Source organism: Orbicella faveolata, unplaced genomic scaffold (genome assembly GCF_042242905.1).
Source record: "Orbicella faveolata isolate gen_17 unplaced genomic scaffold, um_ofav_v1 contig_34, whole genome shotgun sequence".
Lineage (NCBI taxonomy): Eukaryota > Metazoa > Cnidaria > Anthozoa > Scleractinia > Merulinidae > Orbicella > Orbicella faveolata.
Genome location: NW_028301563.1, coordinates 20,175,001 through 20,190,644, shown reverse-complemented (window position 1 = coordinate 20,190,644; position 15,644 = coordinate 20,175,001). Strand labels below are relative to the sequence as shown.

The 15,644-nt window shown below is 42.4% G+C and overlaps 1 protein-coding gene across 1 annotated transcript; it reads left to right on the top strand.

Moving 5' to 3' along the window:
* Positions 1–12,860: 12,860 nt before the first annotated feature.
* LOC149105208 (uncharacterized) lies at positions 12,861–13,511 on the top strand. Its single transcript, XM_089271156.1, has one exon. The coding sequence runs from the start codon at positions 12,920–12,922 to the stop codon at positions 13,499–13,501; it is 582 nt and encodes a 193-aa protein (XP_089127282.1). The 5' UTR covers positions 12,861–12,919; the 3' UTR covers positions 13,502–13,511.
* Positions 13,512–15,644: the final 2,133 nt, after the last annotated feature.

Genomic DNA, 15,644 nt, shown 5'->3' with positions numbered 1-15,644 from the left:
CCTGAGTTTGGTTTTTTCAAATATTTCTCGGAATTTTGTCGTGAAATATTGTTCAGGCGTGACGTATATTTGGATTGGGGCGTCGAATATTTTTTTCAAACTTTGCGCTTTGCCGTCGAAAGGTACGGCAGGGATGGGCAAGGAAACTTTTGAACCAAGCGGCGCCAGCTGGAAACCCTCCAATGACCCCCGACCGCTTTTCTTCCAAACTGAGCGCCTTTTTCATTTCCTCGCTCCAATATTTTTTGTCTGAGCCGAAGACGCTTTGAAGCGAGCCTAGGCCCTCTTTGAAAAGGATTTCTTCCGTTACGTTTTTTCCGTCGGTATTCCCCTGAGCAATGAAACGAGATCTATCGGCCTTGGGGAAATGTCCCACAAATTCTCTCCATGCGTTTGCCTTGGCAATTGAGTCTTTTATCACAAGGTTTGGATCTTTCCACACATTCGCCATGTATTTTGAACACAATTTTATTTGTTGAATATAAAAGTGGTTGTTCTTACTGTTGTCACGCAACAGAACGGGAAGACTATCTATTTCGAAGACCAGCTCCCAGGAGCAAGCTATGTCAGACTTTTGAGTTGTTCCTTTTTCAACTCGTGGCATAATCTGAGTTCTGTTGGCAGAATGTTTTTTAAAGGAACCAACGATGTGGTTGCATCATTGCCTGAAGGGCATTACAATGTCGAGAGCATCGCAAAAGAACTGCAATCCAGTTTTGAATATTACAAGAAAAAAGGAAAATTGGTCTTAGAAACGAATAACCCCAATTCTGTTCTTAAAATTACAACTGTCGCTGGCAATTTAAACAACGCTAATCAACCGAAAGAAGTTTCCGTTGATTACAGTTTGGCCAATTTTCTTGGAATCGGGAGAGATATGAGGAAAGAAGAATATATCAAAAAGCTTAACAGCCCGAGTTGCTACTTTATCCACTGCGATCTCATCGACTCGGCAAAAAACTTTTTGAATGGAAAGAAGTCAGACCTTCTTGCCAAGGTTGACATCACAGGAAAGCCTTATGAAAAAGTCAGCTATAACATCGACTCATCGCAAAACGTTTTCCGTGACGCTTCTACAGACAAGTTCATAAATAGCATCACCATTAGCGTCAAAGATGAAAATGGCGAACTCTTTGATTTCAATGGCCTGCCGCTTCTTTTTGAATTAGAGTTAAATTAAATTTCTTTATATACGCAATGTCTTCGGCAAATCTGTTGCCACCAAGCGCGCCGCCTGACATCTATCCAAGCCTTCCCGAAACGATGAATGCCGAGAATTTCCGACTAACCGAGATAAGCAGAATTGAAAAAGAAATTTCTGCTGAGGTCGAGCATTACAGGCTTGTGTTGAAAAAATACAAAAAAGCCCGGAAAGCGATTCACTATTCTGTGGTTGGCCTTGGCGCCTTCACAGCAGTTCTGTCTTCTGGGGCTGTTGCAACATCACTCACTGGTGTTGGAATTGTTGTCGGAGCGCCTGTTGCCGGGATTGCCGCTTTATCTGGCGGAGTTTCCACTGGCCTGTCCGTTGTCAACAAGAAGCTTGAAGGCAAAGTCAGTAAGCACTCGAGAATCCATTCTCTGGCTATTGCAAAACATGACTGATTAACCTCGCCGTCTCACAGGCTCTTAATGATAATCGGGTTTCTGACACTGAGTTTCAACTGATCACACGTGAAATGCAGAAATATCGCCAGCTTAAAGAGACTTTACGCTCGAACTTTGCGCGAATACAAACAAATCCGATCCAGCCAGATATCGAAAAAATAAGAAACCAGGTTCGGGACCAGGTTCGGGAAGAATATAGAAAAAAACTTGCAGATTAAACAGCAGATTTGAACTAAATTTTGAGCGAAAAAACACAAAATTTTCTCTTTGTCTTATCAAAAACAGGTGATTGTGTTACACCGCGTTACCTTCACGCGTGACGTTGTGTGACTGGTTACGTTACTGTCACGCGTGACGTTGCGTGACAGGTCGCACACAAAAAAGCAAAACCCTGTCGGGAGGTGCTCGTTGGCTGTTCTTTGCATAGCCCCGGCTAGGACTTTTCCCGCCGCTGACAAGACGGCTGTCCCGTTTTACCTCCGGACGAGGTTTGAGATCCCGAGGGACCCCTGAGCACCTCCCAGGCTCCACTGGGCCGGGGCGGGTCCACCCAGGGTTATCACCGTGGACGGTCTCACCCCATACCCCTGACAAGGGCCTGTACGTGCCGTATTAGGAATCAGAGGTGGCCGCCCTCACATCCCAAAGCACCATCATTTGCTCGCTGATATATTGTATTGTTTCTCAAGCTATATACATTGATCCTGTCGCCGATCCTTTCACTTGTGGTGTTCTCTCTGTCCTTCGCAAGTTTTCACACATACGCATGCGCTTTTGGGTGGCGAGATGATGTCATGCTAGATGATGTCATGCTTGAGCTATATTTAGAGCTTGGCTGAATAAATTATATCCCAACAACAGTTCTGAAGGCTAAAATGCTTGTGCTGTTCCACGCTATTTTCTTTATTTTCACGGAACTTTCTACGCCCGTTTGGCAGAAAGAGGTCAGACAGATAACATATCAAGTCGTTGAAGCCATGCGAGAAGCAGAGGAAACTTAAACAGGCTCGATCGAGGCCCTTGTTCAAGAATGTTTCATGTTACGAGCGATCGAATGCTGCGATCGAATCTTGCTGTTTTCTCGTTTCCTCCTGCTCGCTTCACTTCGGCAGCTTCTGTGGTGAAAAAATAACTTAAAGCGCGCTGGCTGGGCGTATTTTTTTGGTGAATTCTGTTCTGGTTCGTTATTTTCGGCCCAAACAAAAAAATCTTGAGTTGTCCTCCATGTTTTCTTTACTGCTCGGCCAAGGGCCTGGGGGGAATATTTGGTTCCAGTCTTCTGAGAAAAATGTCACGCAACTCGTCGATTTCAAAACAAAACTTTTGCTTCGAACGAAGATTTGTCGCCGCCTTTTTAGCTAACTCTCACGGCCAAAAAGAACCACTCGTGCCAATTATAACCATCCGAGGAGCATACTTTTAAAAAATTCTTGTGCTCTGGGCTGACTTCTATTAACTCCATCGGCCGGCTTAGCGATGCTTTATGAAGATTTCCATCCCTTTCTAAACAAGGAAAACAACAACCCTCGAAAAAGCAGTCCGCATATTCAATGCAAAAAACCATTGGCAAAATCTGCTGCTTGAATTTGCAGAAAGGCAGTTCAAAAATATTCTCGTGTACCTTGTCCCACCCCATTTCCTTTTTTTCCTTTATTTTTATCGCAATGTACTCCTTGAGAATCATCTCACGAAGCTCTGGAGGGAGGCTTTGAATGGCCTCGGAAAGTCCACAGGAAGACATGGTTCCTTGGAATATAACACCGGTTACATTTCTCTAACTGGTGTGTTTTTTTCTTGTAGCTCGAGCAAAACAAGTTCAAACTGTTTTTTTTGCTTTTCTTGTTTGCGGTAAAGCCGCTGTTTTAGCGCGCCCTCGCCGCAGGGCTTGCAAAGACGGTAGTCACACAGCAGTCCGACTCCGCATACTCTGCATGGCTCTGGCGCTCGCATTCCTTTCTTCAGCTGGTAGTTGTGCTGGCCGCAATACGCCCCGTAACAGCGCTTTCCGCAGATTTCTTTCCGGCCCCGCTCCAGCCACCCGCACTTGTTTGGCGCTCGTTCCATCCCGGCTCTGGTGGTATAACACCCCGGGCTCGCACGTTTCTAATATGGCGCACTCCTTTGTTGTGGCCGCGGCCACCTCGCGTGGCGGGGCGCTGCGCGGGGGTGCCTCTCTTGTGAGTAGTATACGGGGAGGCATTCAAATACTATTTCAAAGAGGGAGCCTCATTTCACTGTTCGCAGCCCCCAGGTTCAACCGGCCCGAGACCGTGAGGGCCGGACTTGATGGTGGGGGCTGCGATAAGGTGAAATGAGGCTCCCTCTGCGAAATGGTATTTGAATGCCTCCCCGTATACTACTTGTTGAAACACACCAGTGATGAAAAATAGCACTTATGTATTGTACAGTATTACCAGTCAGTATAATCACAAAAATTTTATTTACATCTTGAACAGAACCAACATTCAAAGACCTCATAGACACCCTCAGTAGGCAAATGGACAAATGTTCAGATCGGCAGAGACTTGTCAGTCAACCGGTCTTTAAGGAGTTCCTACAATCAGATGCCCCCAAACTGTACAAGATAATTCTTGATAGTATTCTGTCTGAACATCATGGGGAAAAAAGGGCCAACTTGCAGGAGAAACGGGCAACAGCTCTCATATGGCAGCTACTATATTACAGGTATTTTAAGTAGTAGGCTACACCTGTACCTATATAACAAACCAAATTTTAAAGCAGATTATCACAGCAGGCCAAGAACATTCACAGTATTTTTTCAATGAATGATATTCACATGAATACTTCATTTTTTTTATTTGCCACACAAGAAATCACAACATGAGATAAAATAAAATAAAAATTATTCTATATCTACACAATAAAATTATTGTGTTTAAATCATGTAAAAATGTGAAACACAAAGTCTACTGAATTGGCCCACAATCCTTTACATACTATGAAATATAAAAATGTGGAAGTTACTCGAACAGAATAAACTTACAGGTATTGCAAAACAAAAACCTAATAGTTGGGGGAAGGGGATGTTAGGGCTGGTGGTGACCGGTCTCTGCTCTTAAAACTGTATGTACAGCATCAAAATATTTGTGTCCAAGCCTAACTCACCCAACTCCACTGAGCTTCTTACCACTTCCTTGCTTAGCATCACCTCTGAATTAACATCCTTATTTCACAATGTATGCTATAAATGCAAAAATGTGTGTAACCTATTTTGTATGATCAGAAATCAGAGACATGGCAAATTTATGGATGAAAGTTCCATCTTCTTGGAATTACATGGACTGTCATCTAGTGGAATGGCACTCGGAAGGGTGTTGGGGTTTACAAGTGATAAGAAAACAAAAAGCCACAAGAAGCACACCATTGCATCTGATCATCTTAAGAGGGCAGAAACATGGCTTGCAAAGCTATTAAAGGGGTAATTTAAAATTGATGTTATTATACATGTAACACAACAAAAATACCATAAAAATAATCATAAAACCCCATTCATTTTCAGTTATAAATAGGCTACCCCCACTGTATTTACATAAAAATCTTCTATTTTAAGGCCACCAGGTTTGTGAGCACATCCCTTAGAACAAGAGACTTTGTATAATTTTCTAAATACATGTACATACATACACGTATATGTATTATTATACCTGGATTTCCCAATACTGAGAAAACTTCTCCTATTGTACATTTTTTTTCTACTTTGGCTTAGCAGAAATCCTTTCGGATACCGGCCATGGATGATTTCCATAGCATCAATGCCATAAAAACACCAGCTGCGAGAATCCTGACAAATGTTGTCCATATGGCAACTCTTCTCCTGGATATTCAGCCATCTGTTGATGCAGCACCTCATCCAGTTGACCCAACCAACATTCACAGATGTGTGATGGTTACCATTCCTGGAAGGGCACCCCAGCTGTGTAGAGGAGGAATATCCACCAGTGCAGTCATAAATGAGATCACAGCATTTTGGCCAGACTTCAGTAGAAATTTCTTCCTGGAGAGCCTACCCCACCTTACAAGGAGATTAATGTCTGTACAATGCAGCAGTCTTTAAAAGAGCTGAGGCAAGACATAGAAAATGCATGTAAATATCTAGCTAACAATCCAAACTGTCCGTCCAAAGAGCACCCTGCCACACATGGTTCACTTTGATGACTGAGAGTATATTTGAGCACACAAAGCAATACACCAGTTGAACCCTTAACTTAAATATTATTATTTGCGCTCACCTTTTATTAAGAAATCCTACAATATAAACTGGTTTAATACTTGTGTAGCATGATCACTTAACGCAGTCCAGTTTTACAAGAAGTATGGAATGTTGGATGATTTGGGGACTTTTCAATGACCAGTAACTCTATAAATCACGAAGGTTTCTTTTCTTATGCTTTTTGTTTAAAATTGAATCTCTTCTGCACATAAACTTGTTTCTAAGTATGTAACACTAAGCTGCCCACTGGTTATTACAGGGTTTATTCAAGAGAAGATCAAGAGAAGTGCCAAACCTTGAAATCCACCATACTTATTGATGAAAATTTGAACAGAATCTGCACAGTAAAGATGACTACCGTGCCTGCCATCAGTACATCTTTGATGTCATCCCAGAGTTCAAAGAATTCCTCAAATTACACGTGGTACCTACAGTTGGCGACTGGCCAACATGGTATCATCAAAAGAAGATTGTTTGCCATGCTGAATTGGAACAAGAGGTTACATCCCTAATCCCCGAGTTGGACCAGTTTCATGTCTACTTGAACAGTTCAGAAAATGTTGTAAAACAGTACTATCCCATTTTCAAAGAGATCTATGCATCAGTTTTTGGTCAGAGAGTTAGACTGGCTGAAAAGCCCAAGCCAGATAAAGTGGCACTGTGTGTTGTACTATCATTTTGTGGTTGGCTGAGTGTACGTACACAGGTTATTCAGGCATTTAGACAATGCAAGGACACTGAATATAGTTGTCTCTTACATCTTTTTGAAGAGCTCATCCCTCTGTGCTTCCTGCATTATCCAGTAATTGTGAGAAATGGGCAATTTGAACAGCTTCCATCATCAATGAAGCGTCTAGCCATTATGTTTGTGGCCATGGACAGACATCACTACAATAAGGCATCTCTCTCACGGATCAGTGATGTGCAACACCAGCAGGAAAACTTCCCTGATTACCACGCTGCCAAGTCTGCTCTATGTTCTGTGTTGAATGAGAAGAAGGTCAAGATCTTCCCCTCCACCTTGAGATCTAGAATAAGGAAGACAGACAAAGGAGATAAAATCAAGGAAACGGCAAGGCTGATTGCAAGATCAAATTTTGAGGAAGATGGATTTGAGAAGACCTATGTTCCACAATATCTGAGAGGATATGGTGACCAAGACTTACTTATGCTTTCAGGTGTGTATCAGTGGAAGATCTAAGGGGGTTCTGGGAGTTCTGTCTTCTGGGGCTGTTGCAACATCACTCACTGGTGTTGGAATTGTTGTCGGAGCGCCTGTTGCCGGGATTGCCGCTTTATCTGGCGGAGTTTCCACTGGCCTGTCCGTTGTCAACAAGAAGCTTGAAGGCAAAGTCAGTAAGCACTCGAGAATCCATTCTCTGGCTATTGCAAAACATGACTGATTAACCTCGCCGTCTCACAGGCTCTTAATGATAATCGGGTTTCTGACACTGAGTTTCAACTGATCACACGTGAAATGCAGAAATATCGCCAGCTTAAAGAGACTTTACGCTCGAACTTTGCGCGAATACAAACAAATCCGATCCAGCCAGATATCGAAAAAATAAGAAACCAGGTTCGGGACCAGGTTCGGGAAGAATATAGAAAAAAACTTGCAGATTAAACAGCAGATTTGAACTAAATTTTGAGCGAAAAAACACAAAATTTTCTCTTTGTCTTATCAAAAACAGGTGATTGTGTTACACCGCGTTACCTTCACGCGTGACGTTGTGTGACTGGTTACGTTACTGTCACGCGTGACGTTGCGTGACAGGTCGCACACAAAAAAGCAAAACCCTGTCGGGAGGTGCTCGTTGGCTGTTCTTTGCATAGCCCCGGCTAGGACTTTTCCCGCCGCTGACAAGACGGCTGTCCCGTTTTACCTCCGGACGAGGTTTGAGATCCCGAGGGACCCCTGAGCACCTCCCAGGCTCCACTGGGCCGGGGCGGGTCCACCCAGGGTTATCACCGTGGACGGTCTCACCCCATACCCCTGACAAGGGCCTGTACGTGCCGTATTAGGAATCAGAGGTGGCCGCCCTCACATCCCAAAGCACCATCATTTGCTCGCTGATATATTGTATTGTTTCTCAAGCTATATACATTGATCCTGTCGCCGATCCTTTCACTTGTGGTGTTCTCTCTGTCCTTCGCAAGTTTTCACACATACGCATGCGCTTTTGGGTGGCGAGATGATGTCATGCTAGATGATGTCATGCTTGAGCTATATTTAGAGCTTGGCTGAATAAATTATATCCCAACAACAGTTCTGAAGGCTAAAATGCTTGTGCTGTTCCACGCTATTTTCTTTATTTTCACGGAACTTTCTACGCCCGTTTGGCAGAAAGAGGTCAGACAGATAACATATCAAGTCGTTGAAGCCATGCGAGAAGCAGAGGAAACTTAAACAGGCTCGATCGAGGCCCTTGTTCAAGAATGTTTCATGTTACGAGCGATCGAATGCTGCGATCGAATCTTGCTGTTTTCTCGTTTCCTCCTGCTCGCTTCACTTCGGCAGCTTCTGTGGTGAAAAAATAACTTAAAGCGCGCTGGCTGGGCGTATTTTTTTGGTGAATTCTGTTCTGGTTCGTTATTTTCGGCCCAAACAAAAAAATCTTGAGTTGTCCTCCATGTTTTCTTTACTGCTCGGCCAAGGGCCTGGGGGGAATATTTGGTTCCAGTCTTCTGAGAAAAATGTCACGCAACTCGTCGATTTCAAAACAAAACTTTTGCTTCGAACGAAGATTTGTCGCCGCCTTTTTAGCTAACTCTCACGGCCAAAAAGAACCACTCGTGCCAATTATAACCATCCGAGGAGCATACTTTTAAAAAATTCTTGTGCTCTGGGCTGACTTCTATTAACTCCATCGGCCGGCTTAGCGATGCTTTATGAAGATTTCCATCCCTTTCTAAACAAGGAAAACAACAACCCTCGAAAAAGCAGTCCGCATATTCAATGCAAAAAACCATTGGCAAAATCTGCTGCTTGAATTTGCAGAAAGGCAGTTCAAAAATATTCTCGTGTACCTTGTCCCACCCCATTTCCTTTTTTTCCTTTATTTTTATCGCAATGTACTCCTTGAGAATCATCTCACGAAGCTCTGGAGGGAGGCTTTGAATGGCCTCGGAAAGTCCACAGGAAGACATGGTTCCTTGGAATATAACACCGGTTACATTTCTCTAACTGGTGTGTTTTTTTCTTGTAGCTCGAGCAAAACAAGTTCAAACTGTTTTTTTTGCTTTTCTTGTTTGCGGTAAAGCCGCTGTTTTAGCGCGCCCTCGCCGCAGGGCTTGCAAAGACGGTAGTCACACAGCAGTCCGACTCCGCATACTCTGCATGGCTCTGGCGCTCGCATTCCTTTCTTCAGCTGGTAGTTGTGCTGGCCGCAATACGCCCCGTAACAGCGCTTTCCGCAGATTTCTTTCCGGCCCCGCTCCAGCCACCCGCACTTGTTTGGCGCTCGTTCCATCCCGGCTCTGGTGGTATAACACCCCGGGCTCGCACGTTTCTAATATGGCGCACTCCTTTGTTGTGGCCGCGGCCACCTCGCGTGGCGGGGCGCTGCGCGGGGGTGCCTCTCTTGTGAGTAGTATACGGGGAGGCATTCAAATACTATTTCAAAGAGGGAGCCTCATTTCACTGTTCGCAGCCCCCAGGTTCAACCGGCCCGAGACCGTGAGGGCCGGACTTGATGGTGGGGGCTGCGATAAGGTGAAATGAGGCTCCCTCTGCGAAATGGTATTTGAATGCCTCCCCGTATACTACTTGTTGAAACACACCAGTGATGAAAAATAGCACTTATGTATTGTACAGTATTACCAGTCAGTATAATCACAAAAATTTTATTTACATCTTGAACAGAACCAACATTCAAAGACCTCATAGACACCCTCAGTAGGCAAATGGACAAATGTTCAGATCGGCAGAGACTTGTCAGTCAACCGGTCTTTAAGGAGTTCCTACAATCAGATGCCCCCAAACTGTACAAGATAATTCTTGATAGTATTCTGTCTGAACATCATGGGGAAAAAAGGGCCAACTTGCAGGAGAAACGGGCAACAGCTCTCATATGGCAGCTACTATATTACAGGTATTTTAAGTAGTAGGCTACACCTGTACCTATATAACAAACCAAATTTTAAAGCAGATTATCACAGCAGGCCAAGAACATTCACAGTATTTTTTCAATGAATGATATTCACATGAATACTTCATTTTTTTTATTTGCCACACAAGAAATCACAACATGAGATAAAATAAAATAAAAATTATTCTATATCTACACAATAAAATTATTGTGTTTAAATCATGTAAAAATGTGAAACACAAAGTCTACTGAATTGGCCCACAATCCTTTACATACTATGAAATATAAAAATGTGGAAGTTACTCGAACAGAATAAACTTACAGGTATTGCAAAACAAAAACCTAATAGTTGGGGGAAGGGGATGTTAGGGCTGGTGGTGACCGGTCTCTGCTCTTAAAACTGTATGTACAGCATCAAAATATTTGTGTCCAAGCCTAACTCACCCAACTCCACTGAGCTTCTTACCACTTCCTTGCTTAGCATCACCTCTGAATTAACATCCTTATTTCACAATGTATGCTATAAATGCAAAAATGTGTGTAACCTATTTTGTATGATCAGAAATCAGAGACATGGCAAATTTATGGATGAAAGTTCCATCTTCTTGGAATTACATGGACTGTCATCTAGTGGAATGGCACTCGGAAGGGTGTTGGGGTTTCCAAGTGATAAGAAAACAAAAAGCCACAAGAAGCACACCATTGCATCTGATCATCTTAAGAGGGCAGAAACATGGCTTGCAAAGCTATTAAAGGGGTAATTTAAAATTGATGTTATTATACATGTAACACAACAAAAATACCATAAAAATAATCATAAAACCCCATTCATTTTCAGTTATAAATAGGCTACCCTCACTGTATTTACATAAAAATCTTCTATTTTAAGGCCACCAGGTTTGTGAGCACATCCCTTAGAACAAGAGACTTTGTATAATTTTCTAAATACATGTACATACATACACGTATATGTATTATTATACCTGGATTTCCCAATACTGAGAAAACTTCTCCTATTGTACATTTTTTTTCTACTTTGGCTTAGCAGAAATCCTTTCGGATACCGGCCATGGATGATTTCCATAGCATCAATGCCATAAAAACACCAGCTGCGAGAATCCTGACAAATGTTGTCCATATGGCAACTCTTCTCCTGGATATTCAGCCATCTGTTGATGCAGCACCTCATCCAGTTGACCCAACCAACATTCACAGATGTGTGATGGTTACCATTCCTGGAAGGGCACCCCAGCTGTGTAGAGGAGGAATATCCACCAGTGCAGTCATAAATGAGATCACAGCATTTTGGCCAGACTTCAGTAGAAATTTCTTCCTGGAGAGCCTACCCCACCTTACAAGGAGATTAATGTCTGTACAATGCAGCAGTCTTTAAAAGAGCTGAGGCAAGACATAGAAAATGCATGTAAATATCTAGCTAACAATCCAAACTGTCCGTCCAAAGAGCACCCTGCCACACATGGTTCACTTTGATGACTGAGAGTATATTTGAGCACACAAAGCAATACACCAGTTGAACCCTTAACTTAAATATTATTATTTGCGCTCACCTTTTATTAAGAAATCCTACAATATAAACTGGTTTAATACTTGTGTAGCATGATCACTTAACGCAGTCCAGTTTTACAAGAAGTATGGAATGTTGGATGATTTGGGGACTTTTCAATGACCAGTAACTCTATAAATCACGAAGGTTTCTTTTCTTATGCTTTTTGTTTAAAATTGAATCTCTTCTGCACATAAACTTGTTTCTAAGTATGTAACACTAAGCTGCCCACTGGTTATTACAGGGTTTATTCAAGAGAAGATCAAGAGAAGTGCCAAACCTTGAAATCCACCATACTTATTGATGAAAATTTGAACAGAATCTGCACAGTAAAGATGACTACCGTGCCTGCCATCAGTACATCTTTGATGTCATCCCAGAGTTCAAAGAATTCCTCAAATTACACGTGGTACCTACAGTTGGCGACTGGCCAACATGGTATCATCAAAAGAAGATTGTTTGCCATGCTGAATTGGAACAAGAGGTTACATCCCTAATCCCCGAGTTGGACCAGTTTCATGTCTACTTGAACAGTTCAGAAAATGTTGTAAAACAGTACTATCCCATTTTCAAAGAGATCTATGCATCAGTTTTTGGTCAGAGAGTTAGACTGGCTGAAAAGCCCAAGCCAGATAAAGTGGCACTGTGTGTTGTACTATCATTTTGTGGTTGGCTGAGTGTACGTACACAGGTTATTCAGGCATTTAGACAATGCAAGGACACTGAATATAGTTGTCTCTTACATCTTTTTGAAGAGCTCATCCCTCTGTGCTTCCTGCATTATCCAGTAATTGTGAGAAATGGGCAATTTGAACAGCTTCCATCATCAATGAAGCGTCTAGCCATTATGTTTGTGGCCATGGACAGACATCACTACAATAAGGCATCTCTCTCACGGATCAGTGATGTGCAACACCAGCAGGAAAACTTCCCTGATTACCACGCTGCCAAGTCTGCTCTATGTTCTGTGTTGAATGAGAAGAAGGTCAAGATCTTCCCCTCCACCTTGAGATCTAGAATAAGGAAGACAGACAAAGGAGATAAAATCAAGGAAACGGCAAGGCTGATTGCAAGATCAAATTTTGAGGAAGATGGATTTGAGAAGACCTATGTTCCACAATATCTGAGAGGATATGGTGACCAAGACTTACTTATGCTTTCAGGTGTGTATCAGTGGAAGATCTAAGGGGGTTCTGGGAGTTTTCATTTATCCTTACCCGCACATATCAAAGAAGGATGGCAAAGATATATGTACATGTGCTTGAACATAAACAACATCATATCTCCACCTAGGCTTTTATCAGTTTATAGTGTGTTGCTGTCAATGTAAAATACAGTGTAATGCATCAGTTCTATCAAAAGACGAATCTTTCCTTTTAATTGTGAATTGTATAATCTGCAGGTTTGGCATCTGAAGGAATCCTTGCAATGTTTGAGAGAGTAGCATTGAATCTGGGCAAATCGTACATGCTTATACCAAGGCCAATGAACAGAGCTGGACGACCTCATGGCAAAGCACCATACTATCTAGCAAGTTTTAAGAAAGAATTCAGTACCAAGTCCTTACCATTGGGGTACAGATGGCCTTCTTCCAGACCACAGCCAGTAGATTGTGATGCAGAAGCATGTCATCATCCGCTTCACGCAACAATCGAGCGACTCTCCTGTGGCCATACCTTTCGCACTTGCCGCATATCTGACAAGGCTGGTAACAGTCTTGGATGCATCATCTGTCTGCCTAACTTGATCTCTGATATCCAGAAGCTGGCTCTGGCTTGGAACAAAGGACTCTTGTCCGGTCTTGACGGAGATGACGATGACGATGTTGACAAAGAACCTGACAACGATGACAATGATGACGATGGTGACAAATCTCCTGCACTAGAAACGCCTAAGGAAAAGGATCGCAAGTATTTTAAGTCACCCCTGTTTGACAAAAACATACAGGAGAAAGTTGACAGGATTAAGTCAGCTGTCAATGCTTGGTCAATATTACGTCACAAGGAGTGACTTAATGTTGATTTGGTTTATTGACTTAGTTTCAGAAACATACAGGTACATATTTAACGCGAGAATCTGCGTGCGAATTATTTGCTGAATGAACAAGCGCCACTTGTGAGTCACATGTCAACAGTCCCCTAAATCTGGTTTTCACAAGACGTCGCTAAAATTCAAACTATAAAACTATTAATCATCCTGAGATTTTACTTTCATGGTGTGTAAGAGCAGCTGAAAACTAATAGTCATACAAATTTTTGCAATAGACTACGCTTGAATTTCTAAGCTTTTGTGTGACGCGGCATTTACATGACTGGCAAGAAAGCTGTCATGTTGGTTAAAAGAGTGACTTATTTCGGGGAATTTGGCCATCTGAACAGTTCATGTATTAGAAAAAGTATTATTTTAAAAATGTTTTTGAGTTCCTGAAGAGATAAATTCACGCTTTTGTAGCAAAACTCAGTGACAGATGTTTCTGTTGGTTTCCGGCCGCCATCCGGATGGGCGCCAGCATGGTGTCTCCATCAAAATCTTTATAAATTTGGATAAAAAAATTCTCCGCATATCTAGCGTAAGAAACATTGCTGTGACCTGAATCTTGGCGAAAGTCTTTGCATATTTACCTTTTTTCTCTTCAAGATTCTGGACTTTATCATTTAAACTGTTTTGATGTTGATTTTGATTTATTTTGAATGGCGTGACACTGAAAACCAGCAATAAAGTAATTCGATGCTCGATGCCCGAACGATGTGACGGCGAATTTCGCGTATAATCCGTCATTGCCTGCTTAGTGATACCTCTTTCTACGCCACGCAGTCATGCGAAGACAATGGCGAAGACAATTTCAAAGTGCCCATTGCATTCACTTTAAAGAAGAAAGAATCGGTCGCTTTGAAGGTCTTCCACAGTTTAAGTGGAATGATCTCGGTGAACAAGATGTGATAGGGGAAGGATCGTTTGGAGCCGTTTTTATCACAAAAACCAGGAACAAGGACGGAAATTCGAAACAGTGGTTGGCAAGAAATCACCCACTTTTAAAGATTCCCTCTTAAAAAAGATTCCCCGTTTTAAAGATTCCCGCTTTTAAAGATTCCCCATTATAAAGATTCCCGCTTTTAAAGATTCCCCGTTTTAAAGATTCCGCTTTTAAAGATTCCCCGTTTTAAAGATTCCCGCTTTTAAAGATTTCCCCATTTTAAAGATTTCTGCTTTTAAAGATTCCCCATTTTAAAGATTCCCGCTTTTAAAGATTCCCCGTTTCAAAGATTCCAGCTTTTAAAGATTCCCCGTTTTAAAGATTCCCGCTGTTAAAGATTCCCCATTTTAAAGATTTCCGCTTTTAAAGATTCCCCATTTTAAAGATTCCCCATTTTAAAGATTCCCCATTCCCCGTTCCCCGTTTCCCGTTTCCCGTTTCCCGTTTCCCGTTCCCCGTTTTCCGTTCCCCGTTCCCCGTTCCCCGTTCCCCGTTCCCCGTTCCCCGTTCCCCGTTCCCCGTTCCCCGTTCCCCGTTCCCCGTTCCCCGTTCCCCGTTCCCCGTTCCCCGTTCCCCGTTCCCCGTTCCCCGTTCCCATTCTCCCCTTCTCCCATTCTCCGATTCCTCGTTTTAGTGACGTCATGTGAAAACCAGATTTAGGGGACTGTTGATTTATCGATTAAACAACCAAAAACGTGTTTACCCTGCCATATATTTGTCGTTAAGTCCTAAGTCCTTCCATTAGCACATGATAAGGCTACAACAAATATCCATCGCTGCGAAACTAAACATCACAGTCCGGAGTTAAGATAAATATAGGCGGTTCGATTCTTTGGTCGGTCTAGCGGATCTCAAAGAGTGAGAATCGAGATTTGAACCGCTCCACTATCCCGCTAAACCGATGTGCTTTAATAGCGTGCAATAAAATTACAATGAATAAATTCCACAACTGTCTCTGTACCTATTGAGTTGATACATGTGACAGAATAAATAGCTTCCGGTTGGAAACTGAGAGATTCTCGTTCACTTTTCAGTAAAGATTAATGCTATTAAATATTCCCCACTTTAAAGATTCCCCGTTTTAAAGATTCCCACTTTTAAAGATTCCCCACTTTAAAGATTCCCCACGTTAAAGATTCCCCATTTTAAAGATTCCTCATTTTAAAGATTGCCGCTTTT